Source organism: Chelonoidis abingdonii, chromosome 3, assembly GCF_003597395.2.
Source record: "Chelonoidis abingdonii isolate Lonesome George chromosome 3, CheloAbing_2.0, whole genome shotgun sequence".
NCBI classification, from domain to species: Eukaryota; Metazoa; Chordata; order Testudines; family Testudinidae; genus Chelonoidis; species Chelonoidis abingdonii.
This window is the reverse complement of record NC_133771.1, coordinates 217,315,325-217,337,420: the sequence shown is the minus strand read 5'-3', so window position 1 is coordinate 217,337,420 and position 22,096 is coordinate 217,315,325. Positions and strand designations below refer to the sequence as shown.

At 49.6% G+C, this 22,096-nt stretch overlaps 1 protein-coding gene across 1 annotated transcript in view; it reads right to left on the bottom strand.

Moving 5' to 3' along the window:
• PYGB (glycogen phosphorylase B) overlaps nt 1-22,096 on the bottom strand; it is a 37,670-nt gene that overhangs the window by 8,837 nt on the left and 6,737 nt on the right. The window contains exons 3-13 of the mRNA XM_032770565.2: nt 16,485-16,563; nt 14,887-14,990; nt 13,863-13,994; nt 9,653-9,764; nt 8,032-8,114; nt 7,627-7,770; nt 6,652-6,744; nt 4,370-4,516; nt 3,546-3,709; nt 1,666-1,780; nt 647-748 (exon numbers count right to left, since the gene is read on the bottom strand). Of these exons, the coding sequence (XP_032626456.1) occupies nt 647-748; nt 1,666-1,780; nt 3,546-3,709; nt 4,370-4,516; nt 6,652-6,744; nt 7,627-7,770; nt 8,032-8,114; nt 9,653-9,764; nt 13,863-13,994; nt 14,887-14,990; nt 16,485-16,563 (1,275 nt within the window). The remainder of the gene's footprint in view (nt 1-646; nt 749-1,665; nt 1,781-3,545; nt 3,710-4,369; nt 4,517-6,651; nt 6,745-7,626; nt 7,771-8,031; nt 8,115-9,652; nt 9,765-13,862; nt 13,995-14,886; nt 14,991-16,484; nt 16,564-22,096) is intronic.

Genomic DNA, 22,096 nt, shown 5'->3' with positions numbered 1-22,096 from the left:
CAAAACTAACATTGCCTTTTAGAAAATGTTGATTGTGCCAAAAATGTCCTGATTTTCCATTTGGAAAATCAAATTAAAACATTTCCTCCTGGCTCAGCATTAATCTGTGTCCACCCGAGCCACCGCGGTGCCTCAAGGGAACTGTAGTTCAAGTACATCAAAGCCCATTTCCCCCTATGGATTAGGCTCCTGGACAGATTACATCTCCTATGATGCACCAAGATGTCTGTTCTGACTGAGCTGTCACATTGCATCATGGGAGATGTAGTGGCCATGGAGCCCGGCCCAAACTACAGCTCCCGCGAGGCAATGAAACAGCTCCGGCAGGCACAGGTTGACGCTGTGCTGCCCTGAATCAAAGTGTTTCAAAGTTTCCCAATCAATATTTTTCAGAATTTCTCATTCTGGAATGAGTTTTGGTATTTCAACTTTTCAACCTGAGTCGGACAAAAATGGGACAATCCTGCATTGTCAGGGGAATGGGCTAGACTGGCTAATCTGTCTTTTCTATCTCGAGATTCTATGGGCCCAGTTCTCTGCCAAGTGAGCCACCGCTGATGTCAATGGAGCTGCACCCATCTGCCCCCAGCAGAATTTTCAGCCTGAGAACTAGGCTATGAACTAGTTGCCCTGATGTCCACGTTACCTGTTTGACTTTGGCCACATCCCGGATAAACACCTCGTCATCGACAAAATCCAGTAACTTCTTCAGCTGGCTCAGATCCGTTACAAAATCTTCTCCGATTTTCTAAGGAAATAAAACCGGAGATGAATGTCCTTTGCTGGATGTCTCACTTGCTGCATAATGTCATTTCCCTGCTAGAAATGCCTCAGTCCTGACTGGGAGAGGAAAAAAAAAGCCAGGCTTGGCAAAAATACGGCACCAATTATCGCGGTTGGGTTATTACTATGCATTGTTTTAGAGTTCAAATGTATTGGGAATAAATGACTGGTACAAAAATTTTTTAATCTATCACATAATTCCACAGCACTCCCATACAGATAGGCAAAGAAAGCCTGTATGTGCCGGGAATTAATTCCAGATGGACAGAGTATTTGCAGTGTATTATCAGCCACCAGATGTCTTAGTGTGCTGTATGGAATTCCCGGCAAGGCATGGTCCTGGTAAACAAAGGAGACAAAGCTGGAACTCAAGCTGTGTGGGAGCCGGTTTGTGTGAGTAGCTGTAGATATTTCCTTTAGTGCATGTCCCATTTAAGACAGACTGTTGTTCCATATATCATGACACCAAGGGTGGTGAAGCTGTTCCGACAATCTATTCCAGTGGTTCTCAAATTTTTGTACTGGTGACCCCTTTCACATCGCAAGCCTCTGAGTGCAACTCCCCCTTATAAATTAAAAACACTTTTTTATATATTTAACACCATTATAAACCTCCAGTTTGAGAACCCCTGATCTGTTCTCAGCCCATGGGAAGATGGAGTCAAAGGTCAGCAGTTCTTTGATTAACTCCTGATGGCTGATTTTAAAGCTCAGCCATCATTGCATGTGTGTGTCAGATGTTCAAGAAGTGAGACAGCTGCCCCTCTAGACTTGCCTGGACTGACACCTGCTGAAGATCTAGCCCCATTTGTTTACACTGCTTTGAAGACTATTTTGTGAACACACACACAGGATTAAGTAGCTCCTGTTGGAGTGGCTCACCTCAGCAATTACACCTGCTAGTCCTGGGTTGCACAGCAGGAGCCAGCGCCGTGGAGTGATGCCGTTCGTCTTGTTCTGGAATTTCTCTGGTTCCAGCTCATAGAAATCTTTGAATCTGAAATGCATGGGCAGTAGGGGAGACACTGAACAGGTCCATTCCCAGCGGAGTTTTATAAAACTGTAACCTCAGATGTTCCTGACTCTATTTACAACTCCAGCTGAAATCTTTCTGTTGACATCAGTTGGAACTGCACTAGGCCCTAACTGCATCTGATAATTACCTGTGATCTTAGCTGCTGAAACAGCGATTCCAAACCTAGGTGATGAATCTCCCCAAAGTCTGCCTCTCTCTTGCACAAGGCCCTGATCTACGGTCCCCTCCGTCACCATGATGTAGGCACATGGCCCCCTTCCTTTTTAGGAGCAAGTGTGGGGAAGGGGTTTGCAAGGGTGTACTTAGATTTTCAGAAAGCCTTTGACAAGGGCCCTCACCAAAGGCTCTTAAGAAAAGTAAGCTGCCAAGAGACAAGAGGGAAGGTTCTCCCATGGATTGGTAACTGGTTAAAAATAGGATACAAAGGGTAAGAATAAATGGTCAGTCTTCAGAATGGAGAGAGGTAAATAGTGGTGTCCCCTGGGGCCCAGTCCTATTCAACATAGTCATAAATGATCTGGAAAAAGGGGTAAACAGTGAGGTGGCAAAATTTGCAGATGATACAAAACTACTTAAGATAGTTAAGTCCCAGGCAGACTGCGAAGAGCTACAAAAGGATCTCTCAAAACTGGGTGACGGCAACAAAATGGCAGGTGAAATTCAATGTTGATAATCGTAAAGTGATCCACATTGGAAAACATAATCCCAACTATACATACAAAATGATGGGGTCTAAATTAGCTGTTCCCACTCAAAAGAGAGATCTTGGAGTTAATGTGGATAGTTCTCTGAAAACATCTGCTCGGTGGGCAGCAGCAGTCAAAAAACACGAACAGAATGTTGAGAATCATCAAGAAAAAGCATAGATAAAACAGAAAATATCATAATGCCTCTCTATAAATCTATGCTACACCCATATCTTGAATACTGTGTGCAGATGTGGTAGTTCCATCTTAAAAAAAGATATATTGAATTGGAAACGGTACAGAAAAGGGCAACAAAAATGCTTAGGGGTATGAAACAGCTTCTGTATGAGGGGAGAGAAATAAGATTGGGACTTTTCAGCTTGGAAAAGAGATGACTAAGGGGGGATATGATAGAGGTCTACAGAATCATGACTAGTGTGGAGACAGCAAATAAGGAAGTGTTATTTACTCTTCATAACACAAGAGCTAGGGGTCACCAAATGAAATCAATAGGCAGCAGGTTTAAAACAAAAGAAAGTATTTTTTTCACACAACACACAATCAACCTGTGGAACTCCTTGCCAGAGGATGTTGTGAAGGCCAAGACTACAACAAGGTTCAAAAAAAAAAAAACTAGATAAGTTCATGGAGGATAGGTGCATCAGTGGCTATTAGCTAGGAGGGACAGGGATGGTGTTCCTAGCCTCTGTTTGCCAGAGGCTGGGAGTGAGCAGCAGGGGATGGATCTCTTGTGATTACCTGTTCTGTTCATTCTCTCTGGGGCACCTGGCATTGGCCATTGTCAGAAGACAGGATACTGGGCTGGATGGACCTTTGTTCTGACCCAGTATGGCTGTTCTTATGTAACAGAGAGCTTTGTGTGGCCTGCAGAGTCTCTACTCCTGGTGCAAGGAGGAAAGAACCCAGCTTGACTCTCAGCTTCCAGGCTAAGTTTACAGGCCTGGGCAGTGAGGAAAAACAGCCTTTCCCTGGTAAAGCCAGCTCTGAACGGGAGGCTGCTCTGCGGGTGAGTCACTCACACGGAATTCTTCACGATTTCAGAGTGAATCCTGGCCACCCCATTGACGGCGTGGGAGCCGATCACGCAGAGGTGGGCCATATTAATCCTCTTGCAGTCCCCTTCCTCGATCACGGACATCCTGCGCAGATGGTCTAGGTCTCCGGGGTAGAGGGCGGCCACATGCTGCCGGGACACACACACACAAACGTCAGTGGCACAGTCTTAAAATGCAGACAAGCGGCTAGACTGTCACTGGGGCCACCCCCAGGCTGGGGGAGTCAAAGCCCTCCTGACACTGCTGAGGTGGGGCTACTCGGGGTACAGCCCGCGAGCAGGGGGTGGAGCTGCTGCTCTGCCACTCCCCCAGTGCCAGTGAGGAGCAAAGGGGGGGGCCTTGGAGCAGAAGCGGGGTCACAGTGCCCCCTAGGGCTGCTTGTGGGCAAGTGCACCCCACCTTTAAATTTTTAGGGGGTATTTTCAAAGGCAGACAAGGCTCCAAGGACCCACAGGGGCCTTTATGAGCCACTCCCTTCCTGACGGCGACAGGGACCAGGCGGGCAGTGCTGGAGGCTAAATACCGCTATTTATCCACTGAGAATCCAGCACAGCATCCCAAACCACCCAGTACGGGGTAGCCACAGGAAGAGACAGCAGAGCCACTGCCTGGCAGGGAGCGGCAGCTCAGAGCGACACTGATACTGAGCTGCAAAGACTTGTCTGTGGGAAGCGTGATGAGAACAGCAGATCCACGTCCTACAGGCCAGGCCTGGGCTGTGGGACCTGGACGAGACGAGGTCCCTTTCAGCCGGGGCCAGTTTCTGTTCCCGAGTCCGAGCCCCTCACATCCAGATGTCTTTGGTTGATGGTATAAATGATCTCCAGGTGGCGCGGCAGCAGCTTCTCGAACATGGTGACTGGCCAGCGCTCCAGGGCCTCGGGCAGCACGGTGTGGTTGGTGTAGGCGCAGGTCCGTTTTGTGACCTCCCAGGCCTGGGGAGGGACAAACACGCTCACATCAAACGACAGACACTTGAGTCTAACTGACGTCATTGGGCTCATTACTGGGGCGTCTGGCTGAAATTCAACAACAGGTCAGACTAGGAGCCCCCGCAGGTCCTCAGGGTCTAACTGATCGCCATACGTGGGGTGGGGAAGGAATCTTCCCCCAGGTCCCTCCTGTTCCCTGCCCGGGGCACACGACTGTCTAGTCTGCTTTGGGATGTGACACCCTGCTCGGAGTTCGGTTGTCGGGTGGTGCGACAGGCCATCTGAGTAACTCAGTGGCTGGTTCCTTCTGGCCTGAAACCGTCAGACTGTGACAACATCTCAGAGCAGAGGGGTGGCATTGCCCAGAGACAGGGAATCTCTCACTGACACACAGAGAACTGACAGCACCAGATTCTGCCAGTCTCTCTAACAGCGCTGCACAGTAACGACCTTTCAGCGCCCAGACCGGCTTGGTGGGGGCAACAACATGTTTTTCCATCAGAAAATGCCAACTCATGGCCCTGCTAACAGGAAGGGGTCGGCTCCGATGAATCCCTGGTCCCAAACATTTTTAAGAAACAAAACTTTGGACACTGTCGAAAGATCCCGTTTTAATCATCTCAAACCCTAGAAAGGTGCGTATTTCAGTTCATGATGGTTTGCATTTTTTAGTTGTTATTAAAAAAAAAAAAAAAAAAAAAAAAAAAAAAAAAAAAAAAAAAAAAAAAATTACAAGAAATAAAAAGAAAAAAGCGAAAGGAAACATTTCTGTTGGGCCAATTGGAATTTGCATTTATTTATTTATTTTTGGTTCATAAAAATTTTCGAGATTTTGAGTTGAGTTTTCATCCTGCCCTGGGACAGNGGTGCGTATTTCAGTTCATGATGGTTTGCATTTTGTTCATATAGATACAAAAAAAAAAAAAAAAAAAAAAAAAAAAAAAAAAAAAAGGTAAAAAACCCCAAGATTTAAAAGGTCAAAAGCGAAAGGAAACATTTCTGTTGGGCCAATTGGAATTTGCATTTATTTATTTATTTTTGGTTCATAAAAATTTTCGAGATTTTGAGTTGAGTTTTCATCCTGCCCTGGGACAGGAAAATGGTGCGTCAGGTGCACATGCACACCCTCAGGCCCTTGATCAGAGGCTGGGCTCAGGGTGGAGCCTGGGATTGGGGACCTCACAAGCAAGCAGGAACTCAGAGCCCAGGCTCCAGCCTGAGCATCTACACTGCAATTCTACAGCCCTGGTCAGTGGCGACGGGCGGGGAGGGGCGTTTTACTGCAGTGTAGACATACCCCAAGGCTCTCACCCTATAGGCCAATGGCTTGGCCCTCACCTGGGATGTGAGAGCCCCAGGTTCAAATCTGCGCTCCAATCAAGAGCTGTATGAATTTACTCTGAACCTCATTAGCCCCGGGCCCTCCCAAAGCTCTGCCAGGCCTATCCAGAGCAGCCTCCCCTTCTAATAAGTCACTTTGCTTCTTCTCCATGAGGTCTCTGCCCATCAGCCCTGGCCAAAGCGTGCTGGCAGGGGGCACTTCCTGCCCAACAGGAGGGTGACCAGGATTCCAGTTACAGAAAAGAGCCTGGGAGGGGGGAGGAACAGGGCAGAAAGTGGACCCAGCTGTGGGGAAGGAGGGGGATGATGTGGGAGAAGTGAGTGCAGTGGAAATGGAGTGGGCAGGACAAAGCCCTGGCTGGGATGATTTAGTTGGGGTTGGTCCTACTTTGAGCAGGGGATTGGACCAGATGACCTCCTGAGGTCCCTTCCAACCCTGATACTCTATGATTCTATGGGAGGCGGGAAAGGGCCCAGCAGAACAGAAAGAGAGGTGGAAATCAGACAGCAGGAGAAACTGCGGAGCAAGAAGCTCTTGGGGAACACATGGTCAAGAGGGACACTGGCCGCTGTGGGCAGCTCCCCCATTGCTGCAGAGAGGAAGCAAGAGGCAGTGAAGACAGGAGGGCTCGAATGGGAGAGTAAAGGCCCCACAGAGGAGGGGGCACAGCTGGGGAGAGGATCAAAGTAAGGGTTAAATGAGGCTCTCCTGGGTCCTGCCAAGCCACCCTCCTGCAAGAGTGGGCGAGGCAAGGTCTGAACAAAGGCACAGCCCAGCTCTGTCCCCTTCCACTCACCTTCTCCCACTCCATTTTCTCCACGTCCACCAGGATCCGCATGAGCTCCGGGATTGAAAGTGCTGGGTGAGTGTCGTTCAGCTGAATGGCGACCTGCAGCGGAGACATTCCCAGGTGAGACGCACTCGCGGGGACATGCTCCTGCGCTCCACGGCAGTCCCAGACCCAGTCTACACTACACACCTTTGCCACATAGCTACATCAGCGCTGAGTGTGGAAACTCCCCCGCCCCCTGGCTAGCCGACGTCACGATGCCAGCAAAACGCTCCGGGTAGACACAACTATCCTGAAACAAGCGTCTCTTCTGTTGACATCCGGGAGGCGGTGCAGCTCTGTCAGCAGAACTCCAGGCTCTCGAGGTCTGCACTAGAGGCTCTGCCAGCACAGCTATACCCGCCAGTGCTCTGTAGAGCAGACAACCCCACAGGCAGTTACTGGGCTAATTCAGCATCTATGGCCATCACTATCTGATGTGCACAAAGCCTCGGGGGAGGGATGGATGCCCATGAATGACTCTAGCAGAGCTGGCCAATGTGCTTCCAAAGCAGCAAAGAGTCCTGTGGCACCTTATAGACTAACAGACGTATCGGATCATGAGCTTTCGTGGGTGAATACCCACTTCGTTGGATGTAAACATGATGCATCCGGAGAAGTGGGTATTCACCCATGAAAGCTCATGATCCGATACATCTGTTAGTTTATAAGGTGCCACAGGACTCTTTGCTGCTTTTACAGATCCAGACTAACACGGCTACCCCTCTGATACGTGCTTCCAAACATTCAAATGAAAAAGGGGCACATTTTTCACAAGAAACGTTCACTATTTTGAAAGCAGCTGTAGGGGCTGGATTTCAGCACCTAAATCTTTGGGAATGTGGTCCCTAGTGCCTGCTCTGGAGAGCGATGTGATGGAGAGAGGCGATGGCGGCAGATCCTGCGGCAGCAGCACCTGTCACGGCTCTGCCAGGGGTTCACCTTGTCTGGGAAGGTCTCGAAGCATGTCCTGACTGGGTCTCGGGAGCCGAAATTGGAAGACTTGAAACGGCGAATGATGTCCTGCAGGGTGGCGGCTACCACGAAGTATTCCTGCTTCAGCCGCAGCTCCTTCCCTTCGAAGAACTAGACACACAAGACCTGGCATCAGCTTGGCTCTTGCTAGCATCCTGCCGCTGCAACGCACCTGCTGTGACTAACTGCCACCTAGGTGCGGTCTGACCGGCTGGGGGGCCTCCGAGATCAGTTGAACAGCCCTGATCAACTTCAGTGGGCTTTGGGGCAGGCCCTAGATGGCCCCTACTCCTGCTCTGGCCCCGGGTGAATGGTCGCGAGGCACAATGCACCCAAGGGGCGAGAAGGCGCGTAGGGAAGGGGGTCACTCACATTGTCATTCGGATACAGGACTCGGGAGATGTTTTCCGCCAGGTTTCGATCCAACACAGCCTCGATATAATCGCCCACATTAACTGAGGAGAGAGAACACGCAGAGCCATACAGCCCTTAGGATGACACATTTACCTTACCCCCTAACACACACATGCCTTGGCACATGTCCTTCATACAACCGACAGTAGGGAAGGAGGCAGGGAGCTAGGACCTGATCCCACTGCCCCTGGAGCCAAGGTCCCTTGAGCTGAGCTGCACATAACACAGTGTCAGTCCCGCTCTCGAAGAGTTACAGACTCAGCAGACAAGATGAAGAGTGGGAGTTTAGAGCTGAGGAACTGAGGCACAGAGAGATCATATCACTTAACCAAGATCACAGGGGGCGTCTCTGGCAGAGCCGAGACCTCACAGAATCAGGGAAATATGGGGCTGGCTTCGGGAGGTCTCTGCATGGTCTGTTTTATCCAGGACTGGCCAATGAGCAGTGCTGAGGTGCACTGGATGACCAGGTGCAGCGGGGGAGATGGGGGAGCAGGAAAGCTTGCTTAGAGCAGGCTGTTAAAATGGCATCCCCAGGCCCCGATTCCCCAGGCATCACTCCTGTTTCATGCCAGTGCACGGCCTGGTCTTCACACACCTGCCAAGTTTTCTGCAGCTCCACATGACACAGTATGCAAATTATTGGAAGAGTCAATTTACATATTTATAAAGTCTTTGCATAATCTCAGAGATTTGGGCTTACAGTCAGTAGATCCTGCCCCAAGCCCTGGTGGGGAGGGGCCTGGTGGAGCGGCACAGAACTTGGTAGCTCTGAGGCTGGGCAGGAACAGGGGTGGGTGGGTAGGTGGGAGGGGAACAGGGGTCGCTAGAAGCTGCCCAGGTTTAGTGGATGGGATCCTGGGGTATCTGGGTGAAGGGGGGCTAGCTGCAGTCAGGGGGTGCTGGAATGTCTGGGGCAGGTGAGCAGTAGGGTATCTCGGACAGGTGGGTGGGTGCTGTGATAGGCAGGTGCTGTTTAGGAGGAGAGCTAGGGACCCTCAGCAGGGGAAAGAGGACTTCCTGAGGCTCCAGGCTCCGGCAGGAGCAGCCTGGCACCGAGCTCGTTTTCTGCCCCACCCCTGCCACCACCGCTCCTCACTCAGCAGCCTCCAGCAGCATGAAGCCAGAGGGAAGCAGACCAGCAGCCTGAGGCAGGCTCAGTGGTGGCCTCTAGCAGCCACAGGTGGAACTTCAGCTTCTGGCCCATTCAGCCCAATGCCTGCTGTCCCAGTGGCGCTACAGGCATGCGGGCTGGGCTGGGCAATACAGACTGCGGCATGGGACGTGTGACACCTGGTAGTCTGGCCTCATTGCTCCACACTTGCCCTCCAATAGAACTGACAGCTGAAGTCTCAGAACAATTTTTATTTTGGCCAGAGATGCCAGCCCTGCCCTAACAAAGTGGGAGGACTGATTTAAATATACCCCCGAGTGTTATGTGTCATTTACAGTGTGTGTTGTTGTATCCCGGGGCCCCACTCTGCCAGGTGCTGTGCACACTCCCGCCCCCAGAGACTCCCTGCCCCAGCGAGATTCCAAGCTAAGCAATGAACAGAGGCTGCAGAGAGACAGTACTTACACTCCTGAAGGTTGAAGTCATTGGGTGCCTTGGCAGACCACAGCCTCATTGTGTTAACGGTGTTGTTCTTGTATCCTGGCACGGGGGTATCATAAGGCATGGCAAGAACTACCTGTAAGAGGAGAATAAATCACTTCCCGTTAGCTACAGGATGTCCTCAGGGTGCAAAATGGGCAAGAAAACAACCCAAACCACGGGGCGGGCGGGGGGGGGAGAACAGCAGAGAAATAAAATTCCTGGTTTATTTAACGATCACACCAACTAAAATCCATTGGTTGCTATAATGGTCACGCTCTATATTATAGGCACATTTCTCAATAGTTCATAAAGGGTTAGAAAGTGATGGCGAGACATAGCGTAGTCTTATTCTTGTAGCAACAGCACCCAAGCAGCATGTGGTACAGATAGTAACTAGCACATCAGTAAAAGGTGCTATCGCTGACCTTTAGAACTGCTTAACCAGTTTTTTAAAACATCTATTAATTATTCATTCACATGTAATAAATGTACCCTCAGTGGCCATTAACATTCAAACCATCTTGCAGATTCAATATACGAGTCTATCTCTACTATAGATGGGTAAAACCCACCACTACAGAAAGGCTTTTGTTCTCTATTTCTAAGCATCCGTCCCCCAGAACCACGTTTATTGAAACGTACAGGCTAAATTCCACAGGGCCTGTACGTAAGGGTCGCACGTGAGCTATTGCAGGTGCAGTAACCTGCAATCACAACTACACCCATCTAGGCCTTGATCTTGCAAAGACATAGGTACGCGCTTACCTCTAAGCATGTGAGTATAATCCTGTTGGGCTTGTGCTTAAAGTTAAGCAGGTTTGTAAGTGCTTGCAGGGTTGGAGGATTTGCAATGGTGTATCCCCCTGTGCTCCTTGGACATTCTCCCAAGGAACACTCCAGGGAAACATGTGAGTTCCCTTCCCCTGGCACAGTGGGTGAGGGAGAGACGGTCACAGGGAGAGACTGAAGGTTCCCATGACAGCCACAGAAACAGCTCAGTTGGAGCTGGGAAATCATGTGGAATCTGAAGGCTTCCTGAGCAGAGATTCCCCAGTCAGCACCAAATTGTCCTGACTCCAATTCCTCTTGCCTGGAGTTCAGGAGAGCTCATCGCTAGGTCAGTATTTGCATGGCTCAAAACCTGCCAAGCAGCACACGTGGGACACGGTGACTTCTACACATCAAAGAGGAACCAAAATAAGGGATGCAAAGGGCAGCAGGGCACCCAAATGCAGGTCCCGACCCTGCACAGACTTAACACGTGCTTAGCTTTAATACGGCGAGTGTACGGCGCTACATGTGGCAGCACGGAAGTATCTGCAGGATGGGGGCCTCTACGTGGGAGCCCATGGTAACGGAGATGTGCTGTCGGCTGAGAGCTGTGTGAATCTGCTCTTCGGAGCATAATGCAGCAGTAGTGAGTTGTTATTTGCTTGTATTACAGTGCTGCCTAGGAACCCGAGGCATGAGGCAGGGCCCTGTTGTCTGGACAGGATACCTGGGCCCAGAGAGCTCACTATCGGGTGGTTTCCAGATACTCTTCCAATCCCAGAGCTCCAATTTTACTGCAGGGAAGGATACAGAAAGAGGAACCGCTTACGTCAAACGACTGTGCCAGGGACACGTGTAAAGTGCTCTTCTGCCCTGCACTGTGATGCTGCGGAAATGGTAGCTTGGGAAGCTGGGGTTGGGATCTGCCAGCAGCTTTCAGCTTGCAAGTCTCCGGCTGGGCTCAGAGTTCTGCTGCCTTCTTTCCCTCTCCCCCATGCCATCCCCAGCATGAAAGATGCTGCAGGATAAATTCTGCCTTGGTGACCCTAGTGGAGCAGAACCGGAGCATTTTGAACCCACTAGGCCCAGCTGTGAATGACAGCCGGGTGGGGACCCAGCTCCAAGTGCTCAACCATCATGAGTCAAGCCCCCAATAACCACAGGCCTGGCTTACACATCATGAGGTTGTACAAATAACACACTTGGGCTCTTCTGCTTTATTTGCCTTCTGGTATTTGAGCCTTCAGAATTCAGATTTTCAAGCTTTTCTCCACTCCCATGAGGATTAGACACTTATTGCTTTTTTATATGAAAGCTAGGAGTCTCGCAGAACCAGCTGACTCCAGGAGCTGGGGGTTTAATGAAAGCACCAAATTTCCTGAGCCTCGCAATCAAATGGAAAGAGTGGTCACACTGACAGCCCAGCCTTTTACCTGCAAGCTGAGCAAGTTTGCTATGGAAACCCGTGAGAGATCATGAACAAGGAGTTCTGGGGGCTCAGCTACAGAAAGGATGGGCTGTGGTTGGTGTACTGGGCTGAGAGGTCAATTCCCTGTCCTTGCGTGACCCTGGACAAGTCACTTAGTCTCTCAGTCCCTTAATTCCCAGCTGTACCATGGAGATAAATCCCCTGAAATACACCCCCAGGAGCTGCTCTGCTGCTAGTGATGAAATACGCTGCCCAGAGACCTGAGCTAGACAGACTGAGATATCAGATGACGTGTCACTGCAGAACCAGAGCTGCTGTACCCAGGCACAGACAGACCATTCCACACCATGATCATATCTCTGATGCTGCTTTACACTGCAAAGCTCTCCGGAGTTTCTTCTACACAGCAGGGAGGGCTGCCCTGATGCCAACCTTGGAATGTATGAAACGTGGCCGACGCTGGGTGTGGGGCAGAGGCTGGATTTGGGAGAAGAGGTCCAAGGAGGACGGTTACGAAGCTTGAATGAGCTGTGTTACACTGTCAGCCCCAGGTGCTCCTTCCCAGGCAAGGCTGGTTTTGTTCTTGCTAGCTCCTGAGACAGAGGGGCAATGCTTAGCCAAATGGGTGCTGCTGGCATTTGTGAAAATCTATTTAGGTGCTTAATCAGGAGCCGAGTCCTTTTGAAAAATCCAGCTCCAGATCTGGGAGCTGAGCACTCGAAAATCTGGTCCCATGCTGCCAGGCCATCAGTTAATGTTTATTTCCACCCACACATCACATTCCCCTGCAACATATGCTGCTGTGTGACTCAGCCACTGGGTCCTTCCTATTTACCAGCAGAGACCTAGAATGAGCAGCATCAGCAGCCAGAACAGAAAGGCTCACTCAGAACTCACATCGGTTAGTATATTAGCCCTAACTTAGAGATGAGGAAACTGAGGCACAGACAGATCAGCTGACTAGTCCACCCTCACACAGGGAATTTGGGCAGACATTCAGAGCCCAGGTCTCCCTGTTCCCGGCCTTACCTCCCCTGAGCATCTTCCCTCTTGTCTAGGGAGCATGTACGAGAGGCCAGACTCTGGTCCAGCAGGTGGTATGTAAATAGTATGGGAGGAAGACTCCTCTTCGCCCCTGTTAGGTGCCTCTCTGGGAAAGCACCCAGGACTATACCCAATAATCACTGTTATCTGGCAACTTCTGGATTAAAAGACCAGATCTTAGAAATTCACACTTATTAAAACACCCGGAAATCAAACGTTTCAAGCCAGGTGTGAAATTCTGGACCCACTGAAGTCAATGGCAGTTTTGCCATTGAGTTCAATGGGGCCAGGACTTTTACCCCTGTTGTTTAGGTCATTTGGCTCATTTTAAACACCTCCTGCTTCTATCTTCATAGAGCTGCTCTCACTTCCGTCAGCGCCACTCCGGGTTCAGTGCCCAAATGTGCAAGGTGCTGAACAAAACACAGGATAAAAGAACATATCCAGCAACTGCAAATAACGACCAACTAATCTTCTCCACTCAAACCTTCCAGACTATCTAAAGCCACAGAAAAAATCCTATAAAAAATCTCCACACACACACTGGCTTTGAGATATACATAGCCTGAAAAAAGGGTTGGAAGATTTGCTCCAAATTGAAGGAAGAAAAATAAACCACCCACCATGACTCTCAATCTCCACCAACCTGCACTGGTGTAAATCTGGAGTAGCTCCACTGAAGTCTGTGTAAGTAAAAGGGAGAATCAGGCCCTGAACAGTTTGATGCTATGTATGTTACTGCAGCCTGTCTGATTTGTCTTGGCAAATTATCATCGTGTGAAACCGTAGGCAGTTTGATTTAGAGTTGGCAAAGCCGGGAGTGGGGCTGGAATCATGTTTCTAATGAGAGACCCAGCTTCAAACTTAGTTCTGGACAGCCCAGGGTCCCTCCCTAGTTGCATCTGGGCATGTCACTACCATTCCCAAAGTGAGTGGGGATCTTTATACCTGAGTATCAAGCCACTTCACGCCCTCTGCAGTGTGCTCCACTCGGCCATAGAAATGCACAGGAAGCATATACTCAGGACGGGCTTTTTCCCAGGGGTTGCCATAGCGCAGCCAATCATCAGCTTCCTCCACCTGAAACATACCAACAACGGGAGGTTATTCTAGCCAGGCCCGAACTAGATCTCTGCTAAGAAGGAGAGTCTTGTAATCGGCATTTTAACATTTTTTAAAAAAACCCCAAGCTTTAAAAAAGGAGTTTTAAAAAGAGACACACGAACCTCCCTGAAACCCTAACCGTTAATGGCCGGATCCCCCACTGGTGCAGCTCGATGCACTCCACTGACTGCATGGAGCTGCTCCGTTCACACCAGCCGAGTATCTGGCCAGTAACTCTAGACAGCAGCATGGGCGTCCATGTTTGCTGTGCCTCCTTGATTCGTCTGCCAAATGGGCACAGTTGAGAGTACAAGGACAGGGCTCTGTCCGCCTGGTCACCCTTCAGACTCCACCAGCGATCTGAACGCCCGTCAAGCGCTTCCTTTGCTCATGAACCATCAGCCAGAGTCAAGATTCTGCAGCTTGTTGCGCTGCTCACGCCAGCAAAGAATCCAGCCCTTTCCCCCATAACTGCGCTGGCTTTGCAGGATCAGCGTGAGTAAAAATGAATGACACAATCATTTGGGTCAGTAATGTGAGCTGCTGTCCGTCACAATACACAGAGGGACCGGCCCTGCACAGGCACTCTGGAGATTTGGGCTCTGTTCCCAGCCCTGCCACAGATGGTGTGTGTGAACTCCGACAAGTCACTTCATTTGCCTGGGCCTCGGTTCTCCACCCTCTGACTATTCAGACTGCAAGCTCTGTGGGGCAGGGATGACCTCACCCTACGTGTCTGCAGAGCACCATGTAAAAGGGGCCTGCTCTCCGTTGGGCCGTTAGGCACGACAATACCACCCACAATCGATTGTCAGAACAATCCAAGGGAACATGACAAACTGAATGCTGAACTCCTCCACCAACAGACCTGCCAGCCATCAACAATCTTCTGATTAAATATGCCAAATTCGTATCGGATCCCATAGCCATAGGCTGCCAGCCCCAGCGTCGCCATGGAGTCGAGGAAGCAAGCTGAAACAGCAAGCGAAAGATCTCTCTTAGGAGCAGGCTTGCAGAATCCCAGCTAGGAGACCTGCGCCCGTGTCCACATCTCAGCCCTGTGACTTGCACGGGGCTACAGGCCCGAGATAATCAGCAGCTTTTCCTTTTTGGGACTCAGAATTTTTCAAAAATTGTGCACAACCAAAAGACTGAGGGGTGTGTGTGTGCAGGGGGGAGTGTGATGAATTTCTAGCCTACTTTGGATTAGACTGAGCAACAGTCCCAAGGAGCAGCTGCCCTAACATCAGAGCAGTGGCACTCCGGGGGGAAGAATCTGACCCCCATTGGGTTCCATTTGTGAGGGCAGGGGACAGAGATTGATCTGTTCTCCAAGGAGCTTGTGCGGAGGGAGGAACTGATGGATTTGTTGGGAGAATGGATAGGGTGTGTGTACACATGCATGCACCTGGGAGGGGGTGGGATTGCCGGATGTGGGAGAACTGCTTGGGGGCACCACTTTGTATTTCTATGCCCCCATGCACTATTGTGTCTTTGGTTTTTTGCCATTAACCAGTAGGCAGGTCTGGCTGGGCCCCAGCTTCACCCTCCTGTCCCTCACCAGAAAGATGGGTGCTAGGGGCTATCTGAGCCCCGCTGCCTCCTTCCAAGGGGAAGCAGGAGGTGCAACTGGAGGCTAGACTAGGCGCTGGGGGGCATTTTCCCATGCTCCGGGGGGCGGGGGGGGGACAGTGACCTTAGGCTTGGGCGTGATGCAGAAAGGGGATAGTGATTCCAGACGTGCCTCCTAAGGGCGCGCTGGGGCTAGCAGGCTACTCTTTATAAAGGGACGCCAAGGGTGACTTTTACTAGTGTCGACAGCACTAGAAGTGTGTGTCAGGACTCCGTGGATAACAACCCACCCTAAGGTGGCTGGGAGCAGCGAGAGCTGGTCTTGATGCAGGGTGTTGAACAGCAATGGGGATAGTCCTGTCCCAATGTGGGTTCAGCACAGCTGTGGGCAAAACGGACTGTAGCACGGCCTGGAGGGGATCAAGCTGTTTTATAATCCAGTTAAACCAACTCCTTGTCCCAGGCTGTCCCTGAGATAAAGCAGGGCTTTCAGCGTCCCATGGCTGCTCCAGCAGCTGCACTAGGGTGGACTGACCCAGCACGTCAGCCAGCATGTCACGTAACCTCGCTGCAGCAGGCCGAGGTGACACACTAGCTAAAATGAAGGCAGATGTTGGCACCTTGTCTACACTAGGGCTGCACCCATGTTAGCAAGGATGGCAAATGGGGGAGGCGGGGTTAGTGTAGGCAAGGCCTTGGGCCTCCTCCAGTGCTCGCCCAGACGTGTTAGAAGCCAGCTTGGGCAGGTGTGCCTATACCATGCCTGGTCAGTCGTTAGATGCAGTTAATTGCCCTTTGTAGAGGGGTGCTAATCAAGGAAGGCAGGGGCCAGCACTGCCACGAGGCCACGCCCTGCAGAGGATATCACTGGGAATACAAAGAACAGGGCATTACCTGCCAGGCGACCCAGTCCTCCGTTACCCAGGCCAGCATCTTCTTCGATTTCTTCCAGCTCCTCCAAGTCCAGACCCAGCTGTTGAGAAAGCAGCAACTTCAGCGCCAGGGCATCACCCCCACAGAGCCCTGAGACAGGCCTCCCTGCAGCCCTCCGAAGGGGAGAAAAAACACACACCCAGGCTTCTCTCCCCCCTGACAATCTAACTCCTCTGACAAATGACCCTTTTCCACTTCCAAGCTCATTTTTATTAGGATCTGCAGGTTTCCTTTGCTATATCAAACACCAAACACTTCCTGGCTGGCAACCCTCAAAACTACAAAGACCTCTAATCCAGGAAGGGATGGCAATCAGCCAATCACAGTACAAATCATACTGCTGGATTATTTGCATAACGATTTGAGGATGCTCCTTCTTTCCCGGGTTAGTAACTGTACCTTGAGCCTCGAAGGATTCTGGGGTCCTGGAGTTTCTTAGCCGAGAATATGATTAATGCTAAACTCACAGGTTGACCTTGCAAGTTATTCCTGCTATGTTGAAATGTCCCCCAATGTTCTGGCTCAGAACTTCCCAGCTGAAAGCCAGCAACAAATATGGCTGCTTCAGCTTCTGACCTTCTAAAACTGTCCGCTGACCTACCCCTAGCATCAATCGCCCCTTCGCCCCCTCCTCCACAGCCACTCAGGAAGGCCAAGCCTCCACTCCCATCACTAAAACTAATGCCTAGGGCTGGCTGAAAATTTCAAAGATGATGTTTTCCCATCAGAAAATGGAGTTTTGTCAAAGTTGAAATTTTCGGTGGGAAAAGATCAGTTTTGGCAGAATTTTCCATGGGGAAAAATGGAAACAAAATGCTTCATTTCAGAACGGCATTAACCTCTGCATCTGCCAGAGTGCATCATGGGAGATGTAGTCCAATGGGGGAACAAGGCCCATAAGAAAGACTGGGAGCAAAAAGAACTCAGAACTACAACTCCCAGGAGGCAACAGAGCAGGCTCAGGGGGATGCAGAGATTAATGTGGACCTGAAACAAAACATTTTGATGTTTCTGAATTGAGATTTTTTCAGAACTTTCTACTCCATCAGAAGTTTCAGTATTTCAAATCGGTATGAAAACAAACGTTTAACTGTTAGAATTTCCTGCAGGACAGAAATCCTAGTTTTCGATCATCTCTTCTAATTCCACTTTAAATTTGCTTTAAATCTGGGGCTAGCTGGTTACCGAGAGCAGAGCGGGATCAGAAGCTGAAGCTGCCATGTTTGCTGTTCACATATGGAGGAGCAATTCTGGGTGTGATTATTTTACCATAATAATCCCTCGCCTGGAGGCAGTCATACTGGCACAAAGGTGCCTTGCACTGGTATAGCTTATTCCCATAACGGAATAGCTGCACTGCTATAAAGCACTTTTATACTGGTATAACTGTGTCCACACTAGGGCACTGATACCATGTTAGCCACACCAGTATTTTTAAAGCAGCACAACTTGTGTGTGTTGACAAGCCTTTGGTTGACCTAAAAGACTTTTTGTCCTCTAAAGGGATGTAAATGGTGTGGGTGGGAGGGAAAGAATTACGTCATTACACATTTCCTCACAAAATCCAGCCTGCCTTTCCTATTACCGATGTCACAGCAACTCCACCTGGCAGCTCCCGAGTCTTGCACTTTACTTAGCCTGGAATTTGTTTTTCATTCCTAAACAGGAACCACCACTAAGTTACATTTAAATACAGAAATAGCTCACTGATCTAATACACAGATGTAAACCACTTGTCAGCCAAGGATCTCAGAGCCCTTCCTAGGGAGGAAGTGGTTAGACCGCTAGGCTAGGACTCAGGGAACCTGGGGATCTATTCCCAGCTCCATCACTGACCTCGAGCAAGTCACTCCAACTCCCTGTGCCTCAGTTTCCCGTCTGTAAGAAGGGGATGATAATACTTCCTTTAGGGGAGCATTATGTGTATTAATTAGGAATTATCAGTAGATTGTTTTAAGTAGTAAAGTGCCAAGTATTAACAAACATTCAGCCTCTGCCCTATTACCCCTTTTACGGGGAGTGACAGCAGTGAAGAACTCTAGCGTCGGTCAGAGACACTTATCAACATATGGTTTTTGAACAAGTCCAAGAAAGTAATTTTGGGTGTAATTTTTTTTTTTTTTTACCGTTATGCCAGTACAACCCCTAGTGTGGACACCGTTACACGCCATACGGGCATGCAGCTAACAACTAGAAGCACATTTATACCGGTATAACAGCGTCCGCACTAGAGGGGTTGTACAGGAACAGCTATACCAGAATAGTTATAGCTGTTCCTGTACAACTTGTGTGTGTAGATGCGGTCAAAGTGTCTCCTCCTTCAGCAGGGCCAGCCCAGGGATGTATCGTTCAACATCTCTCCAAGTCACGCTACCTCGGCTTGTTGGCTTTAATTTCCAGGGGGCTTTACTGAGCGGAGTTGTGAGTTGTGAGCAAAGGCAAGGTAGCGAAAGGAGACTGAGGGCCTATGTGACAAGGCCCTGATCCCGGAATGACCTCAGTGTGGGCAGAGTCCCAGTTCGGCTCCATGTGCAAGAGCCACGAGCAGGATCGGGGCCGAAGTCCCCTGTTACTAGCAGAGGAAGCTACAGCAACAGCATGAAGAGGTTTCGAGTTTATTCCTCGTGGACTCTCCTCCCACTGCCATGTATTGTGTTACTGGCAGCCTGAACATCCCACTCTGCAGACAGATCCTGCAGCAACTGTTTTCCATCACAAAAACTTTGTTCCGATCAACAACCACTGAAACAAAAATATCCTTAAGCCAAGCCCAGCCTCTTGAATCTTTAACGAGCTGGATGATACACGCACACATTTCAAGCTATCAGACTTGCTTCAAGGACACAGCATACTGGGGCCTCTGCCAAAGTCACTAGCTTTCATGAGTCACGGTACTTTCAAGGGAGCAATAACATTAGACCGAACGTGAGTAGATTAGATGGAAACTTCAGGATGCTGTAAAATTAATGAGCTTTGCACAAGCCGTTTGCTTTGGTTACCGATGGCAAAAGGGGGAGGAATTAAAGAGAGCGAGCAAACAGTGATGCTAATAAGACATGGGCCACATGCTGTGTTACATCCCCATTCCTGATTCTCTGTTTGTTCTGTCTGGTTAGGCTGTCAGCTCTGGAGGGAAGGGTCAGGCCGCTGCCCTGCTCCGTGACATACCGAGGACGCTTGTGAGGATACAGGACAACTATGAGCATTTCCCTGCCTGCCCCAGTGTTTGGACAGGCTCCTGCCTGGTTCCCCCTCCACACAAGTTCTCTTCTGGCAGAGGCAACTCCAGGGAACCTGGTGGGAGTCGGAGTGGAGTCGGGCGGAGATTCGGGTCACAGGAATGACAGACTCATAGAAATGTGGGGCTAGAAGAGCCCATCTTGTCCAGCCTCCCGCGCTGAGGCAGGACCCAGTAAACAGACCTGTCAGGGAGGGTCTCAGTGTAAAGCAGTCAGTCTTCAATGGAAAGTGGGTCTGTTACAGAAGCACTGCCTAACTGTGGGAGAGGATAAGAAGAGGGACTGCTCCATTTTCCTTCCCTTACGATGTTTCCAGCCCCAAGAAGGCCTGCTTTGCACAGGGCTACACCACGCCCAGCTCTCAAACACTTCGTAACAAACTGCCACAATGCGTAGGCTCTACGGCCCGATTCCCAGAGGTATTCGCGCCCTGGAGCAGGCTGCAGCAGTGTCTGGGCTCTGCAGGCTGGCTCCAACACCCAGCGGACTCAGCAGAAAGCCTCCCAGTGGGACTTCAAACCTTGGCCTGAGTCTCCTCTCACTCACCCTGGTGTAAAGTACGAGTAAATACACTGAGGCCAGTGGAGTTACAGTGGTGTAAATGAGAGGCCTCAGCTCCCACTGATCAATGGCTGCACGTGTACCAGAGCCCCCGCTGGGTGGCTAATATTCTGGCTTTAGACAGGCTCTTCAGAGTGACCCAGATAACAGGTGCATGGTCCCAGGCAAAAGCCCTGGAGCAGGACATTTAAACAGGTGCGATACATTTACACTGGCTGAGTACATTGGCGTAAGGGGCAGAAAGCTTTTGAAGGGGATTGTCACGGGGCAAGACGGCCCTTTAAGAGTCCTGGGGCTCAGCCTCACCTGTGCTAGGTGTAGCTGGGGTTACCAATTCTGATTGGACATATTCCTTGAGGTTTCATCACATGACATCATCTTTAATTAAAAGTTAATCTTTAATTCCTGGAGACTCCAGGACAATCCTAGAGGGCTGGCAACCCTTGAAACTCCCCCTGCTGAAGGGAAGGAGTCCAAGGGTCATGTGATGGGAGCATGTGACTCAGAGCCAGGCCTGCTGGGGGACATACAGGCAGCCTGGATTCAGAGAGTGACTTTTGTGAGCTCCCAGGCAGCAGGCCTGGGAGAAAGCGACACCTTAAAAAGGCCGGGTTTTCAGGCCAGAGTGACAAAAAACATGAGTTCTTAGGAGAAGTTTTTATTACCAAAATCGCATCATGCTAAATGTGCCACGACAGGCCCTGATCTCCGAGCTGCATTTGTGTGAATAACGTTTTGTTGCGGGTGTCCCATTGACTGCACTGGCATTCACTGAAATGTTTCTGTTTCCAATTTTTTGGTTATTTTTTTCCATCAGAATAACGACCTTTGACCAACTTCCCCTCCACCCCCAAAAGTACCAACATTTTAATGAGAAGTTTTTCACTTTTCTGACAAGTCATAGAGCTGGTTGAAAATTGAAAATATTTGACCAACTTTTGAAAAATCAATTAAAAAAAAAAGTCATGAACATTTTCATTCACATTTCACTGGTTTTGACCAGCTCTACGTGGGACTATATGAGTGTGTTTGTAGTTAAGCACGTCTAAACATTTCACTGTCGAGTGCAAAGTGCTCAATGCCTTGCAGGATCAAGCCCCAAACCATTATCCAGCTGCATCACTGAAATGGATGAGTGCTTTGCCACTGTCTTGTCAGAGCTTCATCAGACCCTGTGGGTCCCAACTGATGCTAAGAGAAAATGGGGAAGGGAGCTGGTTGGAAAATGGGCTTTCTTCCGGGGAAACGTTACGAAAATGAAAACACACATACTTTTTGTTAAGTTTTCTACAGAAAACTGACTTTTCAGTGACAAACTGAAAGCATTTTTTTTTTTTTAAAACCAAAACCTGAAATATTTCTACTAGGAAATGCTGTGGTGGTGCCTCTTGGGAGTTGTAGGAAACGCCTCTCATGTTCCCATTCTCCTCTCCAGGCTCAGCTCCCTTGTCACACTACATTTCCCACTATGCACCGTGATCGCCTCTCCTGGTGAAAGCAGTAAGTTGCATCATGGGAATCCTTAGCTATAGTGCATTATGGGAAATGTGTCTGGGTGGGGAGCACAGCCCATTTAGGAGAATGGGGACATGAGAAAACCAAATCACAACTCCCAGGAGGAAATACTTTCATTTATAGAAGTTCGGCTTTTGATGGAAAAAAATCAAAATTTTCCATAGGAAGCAGACACGACTTAAAAAAATTAATTTTGTCAAAAATCAATTTTCTTTCTAAACAAATCTTGGCAAAAAAGCTTTGCTCAACTCTAACCAG